At 40.2% G+C, this 25,691-nt stretch overlaps 1 protein-coding gene across 2 annotated transcripts in view; it reads right to left on the bottom strand.

Annotated features, from left to right (window-relative positions):
* Positions 1 to 25,691, bottom strand: part of rnf17 (ring finger protein 17) — a 78,601-nt gene that overhangs the window by 26,326 nt on the left and 26,584 nt on the right. For both annotated transcript variants that reach the window (XM_077580679.1, XM_077580680.1), the window contains one exon: positions 3,309 to 3,475. In XM_077580679.1, the coding sequence (XP_077436805.1) occupies positions 3,309 to 3,339 (31 nt within the window). In that variant the 5' untranslated portion in view covers positions 3,340 to 3,475. The remainder of the gene's footprint in view (positions 1 to 3,308; positions 3,476 to 25,691) is intronic.

Genomic DNA, 25,691 nt, shown 5'->3' on the forward strand with positions numbered 1-25,691 from the left:
ATAGAGTACAGGACTCCATTGCTCCATGTGCAAATGCTAAAAGCTGTGTGCATGGGGGAAGGAGGGGGGGGGGGGGTGATGCATCGCCCATTCAATGGTCCTAAAATGGAGCCATTAGCCGGGATCTATTGGGATCTATATTGGCTACACATGCACATTTGGCAGCCTGCAGTGCTTGTCACATGTGGTGTTCTTAAAAGCAGCCACTTTGAGGTCACGCTCAGCCTCTTGACTTTCTTTCTTTGAGGATATTTTTAAAAACACATCAGGACGTTGTCGAGTGCAGGCCAAATCAACAGGCGCTATAACCGGCGACCATATAAAGACGGTTTTAGCAAATATGAAGCCTCTGACATAGTGGCAGTTTCTGGTATGTGCAATATGTGCAACCGCACGGGGGCAGCTTTTCTGCAATGTGCTAAAAAAAAAAAAAATAAAATGCTACGTGAAATGGTTTCACCGTTGCAGAATAATCTTACTTATGTGTGCTTTCTGTTACAGCTCTGACTTCGCCACCGCCTATATTGGTGCCGTTTATACATAACAATCCAGATAAAGGGTGGAAAAGAGGTTACAGTCCGCCTCAGATGCTACCGCAAAAAGATCGGTTCAAGTCCACAGGGCGGCTGTCAGGTGTTCAAATTCACACCCCATTGCGATCTTCCTTTAAACACAAGCGGCATTCCGTCTCCTACGGCTCCGCTACTACCTCCGAAGGCGTACAAGCGGTCAGATTGTGCAAGTCCACGTTCGCGCTGTTTGTACGGAAAAGTGAAAAAGGTAGAAAAAAAACTGTCCCGGTCCAGCAGTTTCATTTCGTTTTTCACATCTGGAAAAGATCCATTTTCTCATCTATTGACACACTGACATGCTTCCTTCATTCCCAGGGTTCAAAGGCATTGTGGCGAGGTGCCGGGACGAGGTACCAGTCGTCCGGACCGTTGACATGCAAAGCCCACCCGCCACCTCCCAGTGACCTAATACTCGTTTTTAAATCCCACAGAACCACTTCAAGGGGGGAAAACCCAACAGATCAGAGCAGGCCTTACCCGGAGAAGCTAATCACGTCTGTCAGCCAGTGCACAGCTAACCTATGTTGCGATTATCTCACTTTAGTGCACTGGCAGAATGCTTGACCTGCTTCTCAGCTACGATAGGCCACATTTCTCCGGGTGTGGCCACGAGTCCGACGCTTTTCAACAAGCGAGAGAAAAACCCGAGCAGAGGCTCGGCGTGCCCTTTGAGTGTCAGCGGCCAGGCCTGGAAATCTTCCTGGGTGGCTGATAAAAGTCTCGACATGCTAAGGATAAGTTAGTGTTTGTTGCCTTAGCTCGTCACAAGACTCTCATCTAAAAAAAAAAAAAAACTAAAAAACATGGTTATAGTTAACGAGTTAGCCAGTTAGTACATTTGTGAGTTGATCATTAATTCTGCCAAGGATTGTTTGCTAATATATTTTTGTTTTGCGAGCTAATTGGTTGTATGGTTGTTTGGCAGGTTAGCTATTGTACTAGCTTAGCTAAGTTAGCTCATGGTTACTTATATTGAATTACAGGAACATGACAAGCCAGTTGGTGACTAGTACTGATCTAAATCAAGACTTGTCAGCCTAATTTCTTTTAATTTTTTTTTATTATTATTATCTTTTTTTAAATAATAAAAAAAAAAAAAGGAAAACAATGATGATGTCAAATCGAATGAACAATACTGAGCTTTCCTGGAGAGAGAAAAAAAAAAGAAGACTCGTCAGCCTTAGTGGAGGTCGAGATGTTCTCTAGCCATTTAAGTTGATATGCATTAGTTCCATCAATGACGATACTGTTTTCTATGTTAGCCAGCGAGCTACTTGGTTGGTTAGTTTATTGTTTGCTCTGTTGGCTAGTCAGTTGTCAGTTATTATGAAAACTGAAACAAATCAATATTTTTTCAGCTTTGAAAGACATCTGTGCTTGACTGAGCTTGCCTCTGTTGTTAGCTATTTTGTTGGTTGGCTATTTAGCAAGTTTGTTATGCTAACTAACTAGCTAGTAGCACTGAATCTTTTCAAGATTGTTAAGCCTTGGTGCAAGTATTTGCTCCAGTCACACTTATTGTATTGGCTAATTTTTGGGTTGGTCAGTAGCTGGCTGGTTTGTTTGGAATTCAAAATAGATTTTTTTTTTTTTCTGGCTTGACAGAGGTCTGTGCTCAAGTGATGGCCAATCTAGTTTCTGATCAATAACGCTACCGAGGAGTTTGCCTCACTACTTAGCCAGTTAATTGGTTGTTTACTAACTGGCTGACTGTTATCTACTTAGCCAAGGTATTTAGTTGGCAAGCTTAGTTTGTAACGCTGATCCCAATCAAGATTGTCCTTGGCAGAGGTCATCAATCAACTGTGAGACGAGCCATAAGGGTCTTTCTCGGAAGTTCTCAGTCTATAGGTCCACTAAAGTGATGTAACGTGATACAGTACAGTTTTTGTAACATTGATGCTTTTATGAGTCTTGCGTTGTTCTTTGGTATTCCAACGACGTCTATCGGACTTTTCCTCACCTCGACGACCCTCCCGTCTCGTTGCGGTTGTAATTGCATGCCATGTTCTCCAGCTTCATCGCCAGGATGTCTCGCAAGTGACGAAAGGGCTAACACGCTTCTAAATATGCGTGAGCGCTTGAAAAACAACGTTCGACTAAAGTGCAGTACACATAGCCAAGAAATAAGATGCAAATAAACCATAATTGAAAGATTTTTTTTTCATATTTATCACACTTGAACATTTTAGATCAACCAAAATGGTCTAAATACAACATACAATTTCTTTTCTTTTTTCTTTCTTTTTTTTTTCTTCAGGAAAGCTCAGTATTGTTCATTCGATTTGACATCATCATTGCTCTCCTTTTTTTTTTTTTTAATTAAAAAAATAAAAATAAAAATAAATAAAAACATTTTTTATTTTTTTTATACATATATATATATATATATATATATATATATATATATATATATATATATTTTTTTTTTTTTTGTATGTGGGTGAGTATGAAAATAGAAACATCAATGTAAGTTATCACGATGTAGAATCAGACAGAATTAAGTAACCAGAATTAGGTTAAAAAATTCTATATAGTACGTAGACCATGTTTCTATAAATTTTGATATTTGGTTTTTATTTGAGGCAGATATTTTTTCCATTAAAATGTGATTCATGAGGAGGTTAGACCATTGGTCGATATTCAGAGTTTGTTTATTTTTCCAGTTAACAGTTAACAACATACAATTTCTAAGTGATGACTTTATTTTATTAAGAGAAAAAAACGAAAACATACCTGACTCGAGGTGAAAATTTAACTGCCCCATACTGTTAATGAGGGATTGGTCGGTGGTTGGATGTCAGGCATGACGATATCAACACCCGCAACAGAGTTTACAGACGCTGGAGTCTACGTGATCACCGTCAGGTCACAGTCACAGGCATGACGCAGACAACTTGTTCCTGGATGCAATATCAACAAACGAAGACGGAACATGTGACATTTGAAAGGTCAGGCTAAAACATGTAGAATTACACCTTTGAATTACAAAAAAAACTGACAGGTGTTTCAAACTCTGGCAGCATTTTCCATGTTGCTAGCTTGCGCTCAGTGTCAGTTGGAACACATGTAAATCTACCATAACACTAACTAAACTAACAAAACACCCCTAAACTGCAAATACTCGCTAAATGTTACCTACATTTTCATAAATCTACTGAATAAGCTGTTCCCATAAGTTGCATAAATACTATAAAATCTAATGAAATGCTCCCTAAAAGCTAAATAAATAGTACTCCCTAAGTTACAGAAATTCTCCAAAATTTACTAAAATATTCCCAAATCTACCGATTTACGAATACTCTCTAAACAGACGTCTTAAAGGGAAGTCACCTTTTTCTTTACTTTAAATGTCCTAAAATGCTCCCTAAAAGTTACATAAAAAAATACTAAACCTCCCGAAATACCCGTGGCATATTCAACGCATCTTGAAAACATATATATAATATACCTAAAAATAATAATAAAGGAAGAAAGATTGCCCTCGGAACCAACCCTGCGTGTCTTTGTACTTGAGCTCGTATCCTTTTCACATCGATGGGGTGCGTTTCACTTTCAACACTTGCCGGCGCTGTTTGTTATCAACAAGGGCTTTGAGCCAAAGTCAACCGCCTTTTGAGCGTCAAATTCCTCAATTGTACAACAATCGCTCACCCGCGCATGACAAATTCAAACAATGGAGGGTGGAAGAGGAATTCACATAAACTTTGGTCTATGTTTGATTTAAAAAAAAAAAAAAGAAAAAAAAAAAGGTATGTGCAAGTGAATTACAGTGAGAGGTTTTATTGTTATTTTGGGCTTGGAACGAGCTGATTGCTGGCAAGCGCCGAGTGTTTACATTACTCATTGACCTACATCACGCCAGCATATCTGAAGAATTAGCCGCACTTTGCTCGCGTATTTACACAGCAATTCGGCTTGGGCTGCTTTTCTTTCACTCCTCAAACAAATCAAAGAAGGTGTCGCAATGTTCCTTCGTCAGGGATGACAAGCTCATAACGCTGCTGGCCAGAGGCCCGCTAGCGGGGTGTTACGGATCAGACAAATGCGCACGTGCGCCCGCTGATGTCATCCTTTTCTCCCGACACTTCGGTAACAGATTGTTTTCCGCAGTGTTTTCCGCCTGCTGTCACGTAGATGTGGAGATAGATGAGTTGCACATGTGCATACAATTCGGTGGGGGAAAGAGGGGGGGGGGGGACCCATCAGTTTAACCCTAGTACAGTCACCCCCCGCATATTTGTGGTTAGGCACTTGTGGAATTGCATATTCGTGGATTAAAACAAAACAAAAAATATATATATTTTTTTTTTATTTTGTCAGATTTTCTCTGTCCCTTCATTTTTTTCATGGAAAATGCATGTTAAAATTCTGTGTTATTCAACAATTTCTGATTTTTTTTTTTTCCGATTTGAGAAAAAAAAGTTGTATTCCTGTTTATATTTTTTTGTCAAGATTTTTGTCACCTTTTTCCTCCATTTCTCATGGAAAATGTCTCTTGAGTGTTTATCAGCGTTTTTTTGAAGGATTTTTTCTCCCTCCAATGAACGTCACTTATTTTCACATTTTTGCTATTCGTGGGCCTTATTCACGCGAGGGTCGACTTGCGATTAATTACAATTAAAAATTGTAATCGTCCGACACCCCTAATTTTTAACAATCTTTTCTTCTTTTAATTAGGGGCATCAGCCGATTACATTTTTGACTTCAATAGTCAACTCACGATTAATCAAAAAATTTATATCTGTTCTAAATGTACAATAAACACTTTTTTTTATAGGTTTTCATACTATTGTTAACAAAAGTGAAAAAACTAATAGAAATAATTAAAATGAATTTTTGACGTCTGTAGCCGTCAATGGCAGTGAATGAGTTAAACAACACACCTGATCCAAAATGTGTGAGGTAGTTGTAATGTAGCCTGGCTAGGCTAAGCCCTACTCAATGTTTACATGTGAGCACATTGAGCGACAGGTGCTCAACCTCCAGGGTCTCTCTTTCCTCCCCTCGTCTCAGCTTAACGGAGATCCTATCGGGAATAAAAACAAGCCCCACCCGGCAGGGGCGCTGAGGTGAGCGAATGAGTGTCGCGTGCTTGTGGATGATGAGCTCACGCCGCAGGGATGTGCTTCAGCTGCATGTCGTCGTTCATCCTCGTCTGTCCGTAAGGGGAGAGGCTTGAATAAACTGACGCGGTGCTGCAAGGTGGACTTTTGGGAATATTTCAGTAAATTTACGAGTATTTAGATAACTTGTAGTGAGTATTTTAAACTAGGTTAAATAAGAGTTTTGGAAATCTAGATAACCTTTCAGTAGATTCATGTAACTTAGATGTGCAGTGTTTCGGTAACGTTTCAAAGTTTTTAGGGAAGATTTAGGCAATTTTTAGGGAGTATTTCAGTCGTTTCAGAAAGCTCTTAGGGAGTGAATCGGACATCTTTTCACCGTTAAAAAGATGAATGCAATTGTGTTTGTCTTATGTCGTAATGTGTTAGTATGGTGGGGGTGAATCAGAAATCGTCAAATTAGAAAAGGGTTCATATAAACCGATTACATTGACTGGCCGAATAACTCATGTGCTCCCAAATACGTATAAAAACGTTCAATTTTATATGTTGCCATGGTTCCAAAAACGTATTTATACGTTTTTTGCGTGTGTGCGTGTTTTTTTTATGCCAGAGCTTACGGAAGGCTTTGATACAGCCTCTGACCTGAAGAGCTCCTTTCCCCCAGTGTTTTAAACAGATTTGTGAATAATGATGAAACTTAGCTATATTCTAATGCTAATTGTTGCAAAACGGAGGAAACAGATACAAATATACATTTTTTTCCGGAGGAAAAAAAGAGACTCTAATCTTTCTTTTGGTAGGTTCCGTGTTTTTATAGCAATAGAACACAATATTCGACGGCCCTTGCAAAATCGGTCAAAAGACAATTAAACAGCCGGGAGCGAAGGGGGTTGCTTTAGTGAAAATGGCTGCGAGTGAATGAGTTAATTAGTTGGGAGTAGCCTACATTGCTTGCTCTACTGTACTTATTAGAAAATTCTGTACTATTTGCATTTATGTAGATAGAGGACTATTTAAGTAACTTTTAGAGAGTATTTTGGCAGATGCAGGATTACTGTATTTAGGGAGGATTTCGTTAGATCTTGGAGTATTCCACTCGACTTAGATAACTTTTATTAATATTCTATTTTTTGGGGGGTATTTTGGGTACCTTTTTCAGGAGTAGTTCAGAACATGTAAGAGTATTAAAATTATTTTTTAGAGAGTATTTGAGAGTATTCGTCACGCTTTTGGAGTATTTTGGTAGATTAAGGACTGTCTAGGGGGGTATACCAGTTGTTTTTTGTAAGTTTTCAGGACCATTATTTAGATGATGGTTGGATTGTATTTAAGTAGATATAGGATTATTTAGGGTCTATTTTGGTAGACTAAACCTTTAGGATGCATTTTCACAGACTTGGTAATCAACTTTTTTGGAGTACTTATGTTACTATTACAGTATTTCAGTATATTTCATAATATTTCAATTGATTTCAGGACATTTAGGAGTAATCATGTCATTTTGGGAGTAATTCAGCAGATTTAGGAGTATTTTTGTAGCTTTTAGGGAGTACATCAATTGATTTATGTGTATTTGTGTAACTTTTAGGGAGTATTTGGGGTCAATTCAGAGGTATTTAGGTAACGTTCAGGAAGCATTTGGGAGTATTTGTGTAATTTAGCAACTTTGTAAAAGCTTTTAAGATGGAATAGTGAAGCCAAGAGAGTACTGACTATCTACTCACTCAGAAACACTCAATGTTTTTTTGTTTTTTTTTAACATCTGGTTATTGATACATGTAGTTGTCAGTAAGTGCAACTTTTCCTGCTTGGATTGCAGCAGTAGAGGAAATACCACAAGTAGTTGTCAACGTGCATTCTCTGGCTTAAGCTGTAAAAAGACACTTTGTAGTTGTCTTGAAATTGCGTGGGACGTGCGAGGTGAGCAACATTTGACGAGAAGACGCTCGTTCCCAGGCTAAACATGCCCATGCGGCTGTGTCAGTCTTGACCCCCCTTTTTCTTTGATTTCTAGTTCCAAACCACAACAAAACAATCCCGGCTAACACTTCTTTGTCGGTCCCGGTTTTGTCGCGTTGCGCTAAACACAAAGCAGGCCGCGCTCGGTGGCGTCAAAAACAATCGTGACGTCTCGAAAATGCTCATTCAAGGCCTCCGCGCAGCTGGAAAAGTCAGGCTTTAAGCAAGAGCACGAGGCCAAATCCAAAACCTCGATCCTCTGTCCGACGTTCCAGCACGGGAACACACAATTCCCATTGGGTGGGATTTATCAGGCTGGAACCACTTCTGAACTCGAATGCAAAACAAAAGCATCCAAAGCTGCACGGTCGTCATTTTTTTTTATAGCCATTGTCAGGTTTGTGGTAACCACGATTTTTGTGATTGATGGATTATGAATTTAAAAGCCTACAGACAACAACATTCCATAAAACAGTTTGGAGGTAGAGGTTCTCTGCTCCTCAAAACACTCAAAATGAGGAAATGGAATCTATTAAAAGTGGTGGTCCCCAATTATTGGCCTGGTACCAAATGGTAGCGCGCCGCACAGATTCAGATTTTTTGCAAGCAAATGTAGCATTTTAATAACAAAATTGAAAAAATAAATACATTGTAATGGGCAAATGTCGCTTTTACAGCTAAATGTGAGGTTTCTGTGGCCTAATGTACACTTTTAGAAATAATAATTTAGAAAAAGTTTCATTGAAGAGTCTAATTTGGTAATGAAATTTACAATAACACGTATGTCAGCGATCAAAAATTTTAAATTGTCTTTGTTTACGAAAAGTGCGCTTTATAGGTTCCACTCAACATTCAAAATTGTCTTTGATACACCTCTGACGTTGAAACAAACTTTGATGTTTACAAATACACTCCTGTTAAGTCTATTTTTTGTTATTATTATTATTATTATTATTTTTAAATATTATTTTTGCTGTTAAACCTGGAATTGAAGCCCGGCTCTACCATCAAGATCATCTTCACTACCATCTCAAACGCGTACATTATGTTCAGTTAAGACGAGCAACAAGTCGTCTTTATGTAACAACCTCGTTGGTTGTCATTATTTTTGCTTTACAGAAACATGTGCGGCACGCCGTCAACTCTCCAGCCCTCTTTTGATGTAGCTTTTCTTTACCGCAAACGTATGTGCGTGTGCGTGCGTCCATATTTATATAGAAATCTATATAAATAGCTGCATAAATCTCCCCAGCCACTAATCAGCACCACCACAGAGGAAAACCATCATCATGCAGTCACTGCCCCAAAGGCAAAGAGTCTGTGATTGGCTGAGGAGGCGTGGCCTTAAAAGACAAACAAAAGTATTGGAACACTGACAACTTAGTGCAACCTTATTCCTGGCAACATGTGTTATTATGTTTTTGTGGTCTAATGTAGCCCATTTGTGACGTGGAAAAAAAAAAGAGCATTGACACGGGAAACTAGGCCACTGAAGCAAAAAAAATTAAATTCTATGCCTTATAAGACCTTATTTTATGCCTTATAATGTCACAGTAATCCCCCTTCAGGTTTATGTTCCAGATAACCCCTGTAATAAGCAAAATCCATGATCGAGAAATACCCTATATAAATACTCCCTAGGCATGTTTTTTATGGCATTGATGCCACTTCATTATTTAAGGTCTTTAATAACAGTTTTGCAATAATTTAAACGCATTTTAAAACATTGAGAGTAAGAGCAACGGGTACGAAAAAAATATTGTACGGTGTGCTGTTAAGTGTAACGCCGTCCCCTCTACGTGTTTAACTCAACTGACAACATGCATGCAATAGTCATGCCCAAAGATGGACATTCTAAAATGAACATACAGCCGTTGCTTTCTGTAGACATAAAAAGCAGGATTAAAGAGAAGACAGTTAATTATTTCCCGTAATATTTAACTAAGCAGAATTTTTTTCACTTCTCTTTTACATTTCCATTGTCAAGCAAATGTGTGCTGCCGTCTAGTAGCAGACACCCAATTAGGGTGTGAATTACACCCAAAATACATGAGAAGCACATTTAAAATAGAGTTGTAAACTCTATAGTATCGTGGGACCTTGAACCAACAACCTGCAAAGAAATTGGGTTTTCTGTAAGAAATACATTGCTTTCCGCACATAATCCAATATTTTAGTGCCTTATGTTGCTTTTTGTGTTCATTTTTTTATTATTATTATTTATTTTTATTTTTATTTTTTTAAGGAGAGCTTAGTATTTGACATCATCATTGCTCTCCTTTTTAAAAAAATTAAAAAATTAAAAAAAAATTTTTTCTCATTTTTCTTTCTTTTTTTTTTTTAAATATATATACATACATATAAATACATATATACTTTTTTTTTGTATGTGGGTGAGTATGTGTACGTGCGTGTGTGTGTGTGCGTGCGTGCGAGCGTGTGTGTGTATTCATCAGTTCACCTAAAGCCCATTAAAAAAAAATCCCATACTAATAATATAATATAATAATAAATTCCCAATTGCAGAAACATCAACGTAAGTTATCACGATGTGGTGGCTCTCGCTAACAGACAGAATTAAGTAACCAGAATTAGGTTAAAAAATTCTATATACGTAGACCATTTTTTCTATAAATTTTGATATTTGGTTTTTATTTGAGGCAGATATTTTTTCCATTAAAATGTGATTTATGAGGAGGTTAGACCATTGGTCGATATTCAGAGTTTGTTTATTTTTCCAGTTAACAAGAATTGTTTTTTTAGCGATAGTAAGGGCTACAAGTGTAGAGTGAAATTGTTTATGTGGTAAGTCAGTTGTTGTTAGGTCACCTAGCAAACACAAGTTTGGAGATAAAGGTATCCTACAGTCCAAAATAGCGGAAAGTTTTACTAAGACTTTAGTCCAGAAATACATAACCGGAGTACATAACCATAAAGCATGAACATAAGTGTCTGTAGTGTTTTGTAAACATTGGAGACAAATGTCGGAGTCTGAGAGTCCCATTTTCTTCATCATATATTGAGTAATGTATGTTCTGTGAATAATTTTATATTGGATAAGTTGTAAATTTGTGTGTTTTGTCATTTTAAATGCGTTCTCACAAACTTGAATCCAAAAGTCAGATTCCGGTGCTATAGACAAGTCTGTCTCCCATTTCGAGATGGGTAAAGACATTTTATCAGTATATGAAAGTAGCTTATATATTTTTGGAAGGTTTTTTTGTTGTTGTCGGAGAAAGCTTGTTAATATCTTTAGCGAAAAATTAAAGGTGTTTGGGAAGCAGGTAGGCAAAAATGGGGAGCATACTAAAAATTATTTATTCACGGAAGAAAAAAAAGGCAAATGAGGTACTGAAAGGAGTGGGAAGGAAAATCAAATTAACATCAAAAAACAGACTCAAAGTACAAAAAAAAAAGAGAGAAATCTGGGGATAAATTCACTACAAAAGAAAACAAGGCAAGACTCGTGACTCAGCAACAAGAACAGACGCAGCAAACACAACAAATAAAAACTAAATACGAGCAAACTGACGAGAGTGACTGAGGGAGCCGACCGGAAGACGCAAGGAACCGGCCTGACAAGACAGATATGAGAAAAGAGACACAAAACTTAAATCAACAAAAACACCAATCGGGACCTTTTAAGAAGCAACTATGGTGTTTTCATGACATATTGCATTCCCACGGGGAATGACGACTGCCCTGGACAAATATTTCACTCAAACCTTTTTTTGAGGCAATCATAGCCACTTAATGCCCGAGTACAATTATTTGTGGTCAACTGATGCATTTTTGGCGCATAAAGTGTCACCATCATATTTGTCTGCATTTAAACAAGCGGCAGGCTGAAGATCGCCACTAGTGACCAAGTACACTCCTCCCACTGGCGTCTTCGTCCTGGCGTTACGTAAGCGCCGTGTCCCCCGCAGGACCTCGCCATAGTTGGCCGGGCAGCCCCTGCTTGGCAGCAGTGAAAAGCCCGGGCGGGCGGGCGGGCGCGCACATGCCCGCACACACACAAACAAACAGCGAGAGGCTCCTAATGAAATCTGAAGGCCTCGGCTCAAAGAGCAAAGCCAGCCCCCCAAGGGGGAGCGTTTGACCCGCCACCTCACTTGGCACCGCCATCTCCGCATCACGTCATCTTTCGTGTTACAACCGTGCCAAAACAACTCAAAATTGGCCGCTCAAAGCAAAGATGGCGGACTTCCTGTGTCTTTTCAGGCATGGCTTGCTGAGAGTTTTTTTTGTGGCTCTCCTTAGGATGCTAAATTCCATGTTGCTAATTGAAAATTAGCGGGGCGGAATTTTCATTTATTACTATTACAATTACAGCCTCAAATGTCTGCATCAAAGCAAAATGGCTGACTTCTTGTGTCTACAGTAACTTTTTTGTGAGTCTACTTTTGATAGACAGATTTCAAATTTCACGGTTGCTAAGTAAAAGTAGTTTCGTGGGCTGAATTTTTTAATAGAATCCAAATCAATACTACTAGAATTCTGGCCTAAAAGTTCTGCTTCAAATCAAAATGCCGGCTGACTTCCTGTATCCGCTTCTTCTGACTTTTTTTGTGAGTGGAATTATAGTCAGGCGTACCAAATTTCATGTTAAACTCCGTCTTCCGAATGTTGATTTCACGTCAGGGTTCACTCAAGGTCGCAACGTTTCCTAAATGTTCTGTAAACACTTTGAATGTTTTAAAAATAAATAAAAGTATTAATACTTTACTCGAATGTCTGGCGTTTAAACGTTTGCCGAATATTTGCAAACCTGGAACGAACCCTGACGGGAGTGCACGTTCGCTACCTTCGGTCAATACTCGCTAACATTTGGGATGCGGGCGTACGTAAATCGGACTTCAAGGGCTACATTTTTAAAAGAATCCGATTCATTAAATATTATTAGAATTTTGGCCCAAAATGTCTGCTTCAAATCAAAATGGCCGACTTCCTGTCTCTTTTCGAGCAAGTTTTTTTGTTGTTGACTTTTTTGTGGGTCTACTTGTGATTGCCATGGTTACCAAGTTTCACGCTGCTCAGGGAAACTGACTTCAAGGGCTGAATTTTCAAAAGAACCCGATTTTATTACTATTAAAATTTTGAGATTAAATGTCTGCTTCAAATCAAAATGGCCGACTTCCTGTCTCTTTTCGAGCAAGTTTTTTTGTTGTTGACTTTTTTGTGAGTCTACTTGTGATTGCCATGGTTACCAAGTTTCACGCTGCTCAGGGAAACTGACTTCAAGGGCTGAACTTTCAAAAGAACCTGATTTTATTACTATTAAAATGTTGAGATAAAATGTCTGCTTCAAACCAAAATGGCCGACTTCCTGTCTCTTTTCGAGCAAGTTTTTTTTTTTGTTGACTTTTTTGTGGGTCTACTTGTGATTGCCATGGTTACCAAGTTTCACGCTGCTCAGGGAAACTGACTTCAAGGGCTGAATTTTTAAAAGAACCTGATTTTATTACTATTAAAATTTTGAGATAAAATGTCTGCTTCAAATCAAAATGGCCGACTTCCTGTCTGTTTTCGAGCAAGTTTTTTTGTTGTTGACTTTTTTGTGGGTCTACTTGTGATTGCCATGGCTACCAAATTTCACGCTGCTCAGGGAAACTGACTTCAAGGGCTGAATTTTTAAAAGAACCTGATTTTATTACTATTAAAATGTTGAGATAAAATGTCTGCTTCAAACCAAAATGGCCGACTTCCTGTCTCTTTTCGAGCAAGTTTTTTTGTTGACTTTTTTGTGGGTCTACTTGTGATTGCCATGGTTACCAAGTTTCACGCTGCTAAGGGAAACTGACTTCAAGGGCTGAATTTTCAAAAGAACCTGATTTTATTCCTATTCAAATTTGGAGCTAAAATGTCTGCTTCAAACCAAAATGGCCACCTCTCTGTGCCCTTTCAGACATGGCTCTCTGAGAGTTTTTTGTGGGTCGACTCATAATAGGCATGCCTACCAAGTTTCATGTTGTTCAGTCAAATTGGCCTCGGGGGCTTAATTTACCACAAAAAAAAAAAAAAAAGCAATTATGGTTTACTTATTAGTTTTATGGTTCCCAGCAAGTCATCAAACTTTACTGCCATGCTCCACTGACACAATTGCGAAAAATCTAATGTTTCACATAGTTTCCTCCCTTTGTCTCATATACAAGGTTTTAATTTGGTAGCACTTGGACAAAATGACTCAGAGGGGGTCGTCTTTGAAGAACCCCTGGAAGCCACAACTGTATTTGATCACCAAGCGTATTAAGTTGTAACAAACAGATTTCACAAAATGAGAAGGCAGCAGTTATAAAAGTCCTCTGGTGGCCAAAAACATTGTTATTGATATTATTTAGCTTTAGTAAGAACTAAAGAAAGAGCTTGTGTAGTTCACATTCCTGCGATATTGATCTGGCCCGACACCCCCGTGATTTTCTACAGGGTTACAGGCTAATGCTCTTTTTATACGAGTAAGGTCTTCGGTGCCACCGGATCAAGCGGGAGCGAGCGACCGGTTGATCTACATGAAATGAAACGCTGTGAATCCCAGCAACACGGCTTAACCGGATAACGTTACATGTCGAGTTCCCACACAGAGCATGACGGCATCCCGGCAGAAATAATTTGTTGTTTTACCGCAATTATTATGAGCGGAGCAGTGGGATACGATTCGCTCGAAATACAAGATGATTCACTCCGATTTCAATATGATTCACTCTAACGATGATGCAATTGACTCTAATTGTGATATGATTCACTTTACTTCCCATATGATGAATTATGAAATATGAAATAAGAGTCACCCCAATTACGATAGGAATCATATCAGAATTGAATTGAATCGCTTCGGAATTGGAGTGAATATTATTACGACTGGAGTGAATCTTAGCGTAGCTGGAGTCAGTTGAAAAAAAGATTCAAAAGAATCAGATTTTATTGATATTCTTAAAGCTGTGACTCCAATCCTGGTTTAAATGGAGTCTGTTAGGATAAGATTCACTCTAATCATGATATGGTTCATTCCAATTATGATACGATTCAGTTGCAGTGTATTACAATTCACTCCAGCTATGGCACAATTCAATCCACTTAAGATATGATTCGCTCCAACTACGACACGTTTCGCTCTACTTACGATTTACTTGGCTCCAATTTCCGAATGATTCGCTTGAATTCGGACACGATTCACTCCAGTTACAGGATTCACACCAAATACCAAATGATTCACTTTAATTACGACAGTTTGCTTCAGTTTCAATACGATTCACTCCAATTACGATAAAATTAACTCCGATTCTTTGATGAATCACTTTAATTAGAACGTGATTCGCCCTCGGTACAAGACTTTACCCCAATGACGATGCAATTTGATGTTCACCCGGGCAGCATCCAAGTCATGGATGGACAAACTCGCGTGTGGGCTCTAAAATTGAAATGATCAAGACGCGGAAATAAGAATGATGCCACACTTCAGACAGCCAAACACTGTATGTGTATATGCAAGCAATTGTCCATAATACAATATGTCCCATTGAAACAATGTTCAATGTGACTTCCTTCAACCTGCTTAATGCGTATTACGTTGAAAGAGTTGAATGAGAGGACACGTTATTATCTGTTATTTAAAGTGTTTCTCCAGCCGTCAACGGCGTGACAGACGACAGCGGCTCTGGGCGGGATGATGCCTTTAAGACCATATTTGGACGTCAATAAAACAGATCGGCGTATTCTTGGCTGGGCCGTCCCTCAGTTTTCCACAGGAACCCGCGCGTGTGTGCTGAGCATCTGTTACGCAGCGTTTTGTTTTTTTATAAGCTCATCGCAGGAATGTGACGCGCATGTAAATCATCATTCAAATAATTATGTAAATAATGCAAACAATGGCGCAGCAGCGGTGGCAGCGGGTTCACTCCAGCTGTGATATGATTCACTTTACTTTCTGACATATCTAGTACAGCAATGACTCTGACCTCGCAGTAATCACGTTCAAAATGAGTCCTCGCAGCGTCGTTGCCAGGAACGTGTCACTGATCGACTCTGCCAAGGAATCATTTGTCTTCATTTTCCAAACGTTTCTTTGACGTTCTGGTCACCTTTCACGTGCTAACCTCGACACATTTTGAGAATGTGGAGTTCTGCATCCGTCAGTCAAGAATCGGATAAGATCTCTGCGAAGTATCGCTTTCGCAGAAATATGCTTTCAGTGCGAGGGAGTGTGAGCCTTGATGTTACCTGTCAAAAAATATTGTGTGTGCATGTGTGTGTGTGAAGCACAGTAACATTAGCTACCTTTTTAAAAGTTCAGTCACCCCCCACTGTTATACGCTTTTTTAAAATTTTGGCAGGCGTAGTCGATACTAGCGATGTGACGATAATGGCAATATCGTGATATTGCGATATTAAAACCTTCACAGTATATTGTCGTCTTCACTCACGATATTAAAAGCAGCACATCTGTTAGAAAAAATCGGGTTGATTTCCATTTGTACAGTTCTGGCACCCTCTGGTAGCTATATATTTTTTTTTGTGCAGTTTAATTTTCCCAAGGCATGTTTTGGCCCTTCTATGTTTAAAACCCACGCTAATGGTCAGATGAAGGGGAACGTAATATGCTTGTAATCAGAGTCAACATGTGTAGGAACTCAATGTGTGTAAGTAAGTGCTTCAATATATATATTTATATATTTTTTATCTATAATATTTATAATATTTTTATATTTTTCATTGCTGTAATGTACAAAAGCACAATATTGTGTGTTTTTTTTTTTTTTTAGTACAAGCTCTTTTTTTTTCACAACATTGTGACTTTTTTTGTATCGCCAACCTCCCCACAATATCGTGATAATTATCGTATCGTGACCTTCATATTGTGATAATAGCGTATCGTGATGTTTGGATATCGTTACATCTCAGCTGTCATGCTGCGATTTTGTTTTTTTATTTTGACTTTTAAGATTAAGTCTTAAAAGAAAGAAAAAAGCTATCTCTTGTTTTAGCTACGTAGTCAGAGCTGATCGGGAACAGCTTTTGCTAAAAAGTCTCAGATTTGATTTGTGTGTGTTAGGATTCAACAGACTTTATTGCTTTATTTATGACTACTATTAATCTGCTACGTCTAGATCCCCTTATATAGTAAATTGATGCTAACTCTATTCAGAAACCTCACACAGAGCGCCGCATAGAAAAAAAAAAAATTGTGCCTCATTAGCTGCGACGCTAATTCCTCATTGGCCCAGTACCAGCGAGCTAATGCTCACATAGCGGCTGCTAACTTGATGCTGCTCGTAAATTAGATTAATGAGACCCTCCGTCACGCTGTCGGAATCCCTCCGCTCTCTAAAGAGGTCAGCGTAAATGTTACAGGATCATCTGCTTAAGGGGGTTTTAAGTGCCTTGTAGATGGTACCGACGGGGCTATCACCCGCAAGGAAAATATTGACTTTACACTTGTTGTGCAGATAAGACACTTAGAAACAAAAAAAAATCTACTAAAACACACTCATGCCTTGCCTCAATTGTAGGAAAATAGCACAGCTAAGATGTGTGTTGGCCAAAAATGCTAACGTACTCCTAAAATAAGTGCCTTCGGACAAGGTATGCTGTCAGTAAAACAATGCTATCCTGTTGTTAGGTCATTAGCCAAAATGCAAACATTCTACTAACATGAGGTCGATTAAGCGTGAAGCTAATAAGGCTAGCTAGTGGTCCCGATTACAAATTTGCGAAATGAATAAATTTTTGCGCAATGCCAGAAACAAACATGAATGGAAATTTAATTGGCTTGAAGGAGGTAACAAAATAGTTTTGAAAACTGAGGGAGTTGCACTTGGTGGGAGTCCTGTGATGTCCGCTAACGCTAATTAGCCATTTTGCGTCTCGCTCTGGCGGCTGTCTGATTTTTGGCCTTTTGAAGGCTCCGCCGCGGCATGATCCAATTAGTCGAATCCGGCGCGGGGATCAGGGTTTGGCCGGCCACTCGACCGGACCTGCGTGAGGCCGACCACCCCGGGCGAATCCGTCTTGACCTTGGTGAGCAGCTAATGAATTAGTTACACCAAGTTTGGCTTTTTATTTGGCTTTTGTCCATCAGGCGTCCATGATGAGTCTGTGTCCGTTACGTGTCCGTCAAGTGTTGATCATTTGGTATTCGTCAGGCATCCATTTTGTGTCTATCATTGCATGTTTGTCAAGTGTCCATTCCATGTGCATCAGGCGTCCATTACGTGTCTTCAAGTGTTTGTTTCATGTCCGACAGGCGTTCATTATGTTGCCATCAGGCTGGAGTTTTACTTTATTTTGGTTGAATTATGCTGCAACTTTTTTAACCCCTAGGCGTTATTGTGACCATTTTTTGTCTTTTTGTTGGTTCTGACCAAGTTGCCATTTCAAAATAAAACACTGCCCACGGGTTTTAAATACAAATAATGACAACCGTATTACTGTAAAGTTATGTGGAGATTGGCGCTTGCATGATCGACAGGTGTGACCGAATCTCCCCTATCAATAAAAGGCCATGACCATACAGGAATGGCGGATTTAATCAGAACCGCAAAAAAATTTAGTCCTGGATGAAGTACAGTAGACTTTGCCTTGAAGCTGAAGCGGTGTCAAGTTGAAGATGACAAACATCAATCACTCAAGTTAATTACAAATCCATAAAAACTGTCCTTCTTAAGAACTGTACTTAACTAAATTTACTTCATTACTGTCAACAGCTTGACTTACACATGACCCATACTTAGTTTTTCGCTAGGTTAGTTTTTGCGGGTGTTAGCATGTTGCCGTGACTGACGGATCAAAGTCTGGAGCGTGTCAGCGAGCAGCCGTAATCCTCTCAGCTCGGCGGCCTCATTCCCAGACTTGTTATGCTTGGTCATGATGTTTACGTGGCCTTTTGTCCTTTTTGTCGACCCCCCCTGTCCCCCCCACTCGCCACCTAACCTGCCCCGAAGATTTAAGGAGCCCTTTAAACCATCAAGACGAGGAGTGCGTCTTATCGTCATAACGCTGAACTCAGCGTTTTCCATTTTGTCCGCGTCACTCTCCGCCCAAATTATTGGAACGGTGAGAAAACCGATCTTTTGATTTCATCATGCTTGAAAACTTTTGGGTCCAGAAACTGCATCGCTTGATAGGGTTTAAGTCTGGAGGCTGTCGGTGTAAATAAAATGCGTGAAATGGTAAAAATCGACCTGGAAATTGTTACTTCAAACCAAAATGACAGACCGCCATTTTTTTTCCCCCCGACATGATATGGTAGACACATGATAGACATGCCTACCAAATTTGGTGTTGCTCGGTGAAATTGTCGAGTCATCAAACTTGGCGGTCATACTTTACTCAAACGCAACGGAAACTAAAATGTTTTGCAATTTCAAAAGTACAAGTTTAGAAGCCATTGGATAAAATCTCGTAGAAGTTTTCTGGAAAACCAAAATGGCTGACTTCCTGTGTTCTTTTGGGTATGGCTTCTTGAGATTTTTTTTTGCGGGAGTACTCGAGATGGACATGTCTACCAAATTTCAAAATTCATGAGCTAAGATTTGTGGTTCAAGGTGTCATCACACTTTGCTGCGAGACTCCGCCCACAATGACCAAAACCTCAACCCTGCACAATTTAAGCATCGTCCATTTGTCTAGCATACGAGATGGTTTCGTTACGCCGCCAATCGGAGCTAAATGAATCTGCCGGTAAGCATTTCCCCCTTTGGAAGGCTTTTTGCGTCATCAGCCCACACTTCTGGGTCAAAGTGTGTTTGTAATGATTCTTAAGAAGAGCGTTAATGTCCTCGCAAGCGTCCTCGACTTCTGAAATCCAAACACAAAGTCGCCGCTAAAGAGTTTGTTACCATTCCTGTCGGAGCGCTGACGAAAGTTTCGAGCGGAATTGCCGGGGAATCGGTGCATGTGTGACGTAAGTTGCTCACATACCTGAGCCAGACAGAGAGATACACATTGTATAGAGTGGATATAAAAAGTCTACACACCCCTGATTAAATGCCAGGCTTTTGTAAAAAAAATTAAAAAAAAAAGACACCAATATAAATTATTACAAAATATTTTCCACCATTAATGTGACCTATAACCTATACTATCCAATTGAATAAAAATAATCCAAAAATTTTTTTGGAGAGGGGAAGTTAAAAAAAAATACATAACAGAAATAATGTTGTTGCATAAATGTGCACACCCTCATATAATTGGATGTGGCTGTGTTCAGAATTAACCAGGCACATTCAAACTCAACGGCACACACCTGCCACCATTTAAGGTGCCTCTAATTACAGTAAAGTTAAGATGTTTTAGTAGGCTTTTCTTTTCTTTTTTTGCTTTCTAGAAGAAACCTGAATATTATTTGGAACAGATTATAATTCCCTCCACCCTGCTGAGGTCCCAGTTCCATCTGAAGGACAGATCCAAACATGACAACCCCAAAGTATGATGCTGACACCGCCATTCTTCACTTTAGGTTACGGTGTGGTTTTTTTTGTTTTTGCCCCCCCCCCCCACATTCATGTACATTCTCAAACTGTAGTGCACAAAATCTAAACGTAAGAAAAAAATCTCATTTTCCCCCAGGAGATGATCAACCGTTAGCTGTTGACTAATCACAGACAAGCAGATCGATCTGCCAGGCAATCACCCCCCCCCCCCCCCCTGATTGTGCCCTTTCTGTAACCCCCCCTATGGAGCCCACCAGCGTTCACCCCCTTTCCACCTGAGCAGCCAATAGGACCCCGCTGGCTGATCTGGGTGTGGACTGAGCTAGAGGAGGAGGTAGCAAGGTGGGGGCGAACTGTCAGGACAGGACCAAACGCCCGACGAGTCAGCCAGCCAGACGGGCAGTAGGCAGCAAAGAGAAACATTTCACACGCTGGTGAAGATTCCGCCGTCTTCCTCAATGGATCTACACAGCTTCAAGTTCCACTACACCTGAGAGGAACGGCCGGGAGACCGATCCCGGGTGACTTTTCATGAGGGGAAATGCTTCAGGAGAACTTTCCCGACATGGACGAGCAAGCGGAGATGGCGAGGGGCCGGGCGGGAAGCTGTGTGGAGTTTCACACCGTCAGAGTGAGTGCCTTTCACGCGCAAGATGAAGTGACAGCTGATGATGACAGGTCGCAAGGGGGGAAGTGATTGGTGTGGGAATTTCGTAGAGTTACAGGAACACAGAATTTGTTTCACACTCTCAGAGATTAAATGATGCTCTTTGTAGAGTCCGCATTGTGAAGAGTTTTTGCAGAATTTCGTCGTCAAACTGTTTTGCAAGTTGGCATCGTCCATCTGTCCAGTATTTGTGGTTATAGTTGCGTAACTATCGGAGCAAAAATGTTGAGTACCTTTTTTGAAGGAACCCTGGAAACGGTCCTAACATGGCTGCTCCAAACCAAAATGGCAGATTTTTGGTGTCATTTCACTCATGGCTTCCTGAGACTTTCTTGTGGGTCTACTCATGACAGACATTTGCACCAAATCTTATGCTACTATGTGAAACAGGCTAGGGGTGTGCCAAAAAAATCGATTCTCATTTATTAGTACGATTCAGAATCAATTTTAAATGTCCCGAAATTTATTTTATTTAAATTATTTTATACTGTCTTGCCTTTGTTTGTGTGTGCCTTTATTTGGAGCGCTGTACATGTTGTACCTGGTTTGGCCACTGAGGGGCAATGTGGTTCCACGTGGTCTAATACACTGATAAGTTGTGGCCACATTAGAGAGTAGAAGGAAAAAGTCCCGATCAAGTTATTCGAATAAAAAAAAAAAAATCAGCGTGGAGCCGTTCTTTTGAGTGATAAAAGTGCCGCGAGTAGCGCGCTAATTAGCATTAGCGAGTCAGACCGGAGTAGATCATTACAATTCCTTGCACATCTATAGATTGAAGCAAAAAATCATTGTCAATCAAATCATTTTGACTCAAAAATCGTTCTTAATGGATTCTGAATCGAATCGCACACCCAAAAATCGGAATCAAATCGAATCGTGAGACATTCAAAGACTCCCATCCCTACTAACAAGTTAAGGAAATTATATATATATATATATATATATATATATATATATATATATATATATATATATATATATATATATTAGATAAAAGCACATTCCAAGAAAAGATGCAAACAAATGGTCAAAATGAAAATGGCATAGCTAAAAACGCTAAAAGTAGACGAAAATTTGAATCAAAAATCGTTCTTAATCGAAAATCGATTCTGAATCAAATCGCAGAGCCAAAATCGAATCGAATGACTAGTTTTGTGTGTTGCCATGTGCCAGCCAAACACAATGACAAAAACAATAAGCATTTAGCAATTTTGTGTTTCTCTCTGCGAAGTAATGAGGTTCAAATTTTATAACTATATAAATGTATGTCTGTGGAGAACTAGTGGAGAAATTTCTCCCAAAATGTCTCCTTCAAAGCAAACTGGTAGACATCCTGCGTCGTTCCACGCATGACTTCTTTCGACTTCTTATGTTGTCCAAATAACGAATCAGCAGCAGGAACGATGCTGACAGCTGGCCAAAACCTCTTTGAGAATTCCGCACATGAAGCTTTATTTATTTCATAACGCAAAAATCTCCAAAGTACGGATCAAATCTGTGGTATTTCCGCGGATATGTCGAGGCGTTATTACGACACTTCAGGTGTTCCGTCAACATAAACACGGTGGTATGGATCAGTGGAAAGGGGATAGAAGTGCTTCATCAAAATTGGGACCTGCTGTGACGCACAACGATGATTTTTTTTTTTTTATCCGTCACACAAAAGGATATTTATGATGGAATGCATCCAGACCAGGGATTACCTTCCGAGGAGGATGAATCTCACGACGGATTTACGCTGATGTAAACATTTTTTCTTCTTCTTGGCATGCCCTACTTTTTGTCAGCGCCGTTGTTTTTCGGGTGTGATTACAGACGCGTGAGCGCAAGTGTCCAGTACGGACGTAGTCAGGTGGCACCACGTGAGGTCACCGCCAGACTTAAAGGAATGCTGACGACAGCGTGTGAAGTGACTTCCAACCGCGCCCGTTGCAAGTAATGCAGCCTTTTATGTTTTGACAGACAATTTGGCTCACATCCATTTTCGCAGATCGCTTATCCTGTTCTGAGTCAACCTGGATTGGTCGCCAGGTCGTTGTTTTCACTCACTGCCACTATATTAGTCTTGAATGCATCATTAGCCATGGTTGGGCTAATGGCTAATATCTCTAAACATAAACGCCCCCATCTTAGTTTGACTCACGATAATATTTACTTAAATCTCAGCCTTAACGCCAGTAACATAAACACCCGACATCTTCCCATGTTGCGGAGCGGCGGCCGTGCGCGACGCACGTGGAGAGGGAAACCCATTAGGGAGGTCAGTGAGGCCATCGGCCTCGAGTATGAAACCGCGCACATGCGACGATGATATGAAGCTGCGGGAGCTCTCATTAAGTGCGCTGGACTGGTTCTGGTGTGTCATTACCTCTCCCAAGTCATAACACGCCAGACAATACTGACAATGTGGTGTGTGTGCACTTTGACATGCACGCGCAGCCTGCCGTGTATTCAGGCATGCATTTGCTCTCGCATGGCTGATTTAATACATGCCGTGTTTTGGGGGAGTTTGTATGTGTTTTGATGTGAGATGAAGGTCGAGAAAGGTTTTTGCTGCACTTTGTCATTTATCGAGTCAAATCATGTTTGATCTATAATGAATTTACTTTTTTTTTCTTCCCCTAATCATAACCCAGTGAACATTTTCCCTGAACCCAGGACTGGACTTTGGGGCCGATGTGGTGCTATTCAATTACTAGTTTGCTCCATTTTCCGAAAAAAAAAAAAAGAGACCGGCCCACAATTTAGATGGAGCCGCCCAATTCATCCATTTTTACAATATAGCGAGCAAACGGAACCAATAAACATCCGTGGTAGAGCTACGTGGTAATCAAGAGTGGTCAGGAATTGGGCTGGGCTGGCGGACCCAAGTCAGAATGCCAGGGCCGATTATTTGTGCCAGTCCAGCCCTGCTTGAACCTGTTATTGCACTAGAATGGACGATTCGAATTATAACCCAAACTTTTGAACAGTTTGTTGTTGTTTTTCCTTACAATGGACTTTTTTCCCCAAATTCCCGCGTCATCCTACCACTAAAACCAAACCCTAAATTTACCCAATTAGCAATACAGTGTTTCCCCCTCAAACCAGTGTTTATCTAGAATTGAAATAAAATTTCCATTGCAGATAAAAATACTCTTAACCACAAATCTCCCAACCCATAACGATAACTCTAAAACTATCGACAGTTTTACCCTAAACCTTAACTTTTTTTTTTTTTTTTTTAACTACAACAGACACATTTTCTCATTAACACCAATCCAAACCCCACACATTTAACCCTATGAACAATCTTCCCCACAAATCAGCTTTAGGTTTTTTCTTCCCCAAATTATTTTGTTTTATTAAGTCGTATTATCCTCCCACTCACCCTGCAGACTTTTGAAACATTCAGATCTACTCAAGCCCCAACTGATGACAACACGAAGCCAACTCGCGTGTTTTATGAAGATGTGTGACTTCCTCTTGGCGTTTTAATCCACTCCGGATAAACTCAACTGCGACCTATCCTGGTACTCAACAGGCCCTGCTATTTGTCCGCCTTCTTCCGAACAAGCAAAAAAGGGTTTATCTGACCTATATTATCTCCCCTGGGTGGGCTCTGGTTTGAGGTTTCTACTTGACCGACTTGTAGCAAGAGAGTCGAGACCCCCCCCCCGTCAAACCTTTCGGATGAGAGGTGGCGACTCGGCAGGTTGGGAAGTCTGAGACGTCAGGGTGGCGGCAGGAGGTATTAGGCCAGCTGTAAGAGGCAGAGGGGGGGGGGGGGGGATTAAGTCCGACTGACCCTGCAGAAGTGGACTGGGATGGTCTTCATTGTGGACACTCACGGCAGAGCAAGTGGGGGGGGTGAAAGAAGCTAAGGATGTAAGGAAGTGATGAAGCGTTTGACGAGATGGCCCTTGGCACTTGTCGGCAATGAGAGAAGTAGCGCCCCCTGCTGCTCAGACCACAGCACCGAATCGTAAAAAGTTTTGATCATCCCAAACATGCTTCTTCACTTAATTGAAGACTAAATTTGCCATAAATGTGAACGTGAGAGTATCGACACCCAATCTGATGTCTCTGTATGTCTCACCAATAAGACGGCTGACATGAAACTGACATTTTTATGCCATCATTACTATTCGACAGATTGATGCCATTTCTAAGCCAAAAATCGCATTGCTGCGGGTCCGGTATTCTCCCAGCTCGTGTAGCTGTTGGACCCGTCGTCCTCCTCGGATTGCATGTTTTGGCAGCTTGACGTCGTTTACGCCTCTTTAACGAGACAAATCACAGCTAAGCTCAACATGTGCTGGCTAAAGTCATTTGACGCTGTCACGTCACAGCCAAACATTTGCTGTATTGGCTCAATATGTCAAGTTGGACAAAACATTAGGTACAGCTATTGTGTTGGTTCTCAGACCTCATGTTGGTGGCTAATGGGATTGATGTTCTCACTTTGTCACGACAAATACACACACACACACACACACACACATCCAGATGTGTGGTAGTGCGCGGGCACTGGCGGGGTTGCCAGCGGTGTTGTTCTCCTTACTTGGCTTCGCTCGGCCGCGCCACATGTTTTCATTGGATGTTACGACGGCGCACTTGACCCACTGCAGAGGGGAAAAGGGAGCCCCTGTCATGCTTTGCAAACGCCTTTCAAAATAGCAACACTCAAGTGTGTGAGCGTACTAAAGACGCACATAGGCAGCTTCATGATATCATCATCATCATCATCATCATCATCCTGTAAGTGTCGATGTGTTACTCATACAGCCCAGAGTCAAGTCCTGTAATATTTGTTGCATTAATTAAAACCATTTCCCTAAAATTAGTCAATTAATATACATGTAACCTATTATACTTAAATATTTTAAAATGTATTTATTATATTCTCTAAGCATTTTATTTTATTAAATGCTTATATAAATTGGTATTAAAAAAAACATAATACATGTACATTTTACAATGCCAGTAGATTTTTTTTAAATTGGTTATATTCACA

This window comes from Vanacampus margaritifer, chromosome 11 (assembly GCF_051991255.1).
Source record: "Vanacampus margaritifer isolate UIUO_Vmar chromosome 11, RoL_Vmar_1.0, whole genome shotgun sequence".
Taxonomy (NCBI): Eukaryota; Metazoa; Chordata; class Actinopteri; order Syngnathiformes; family Syngnathidae; genus Vanacampus; species Vanacampus margaritifer.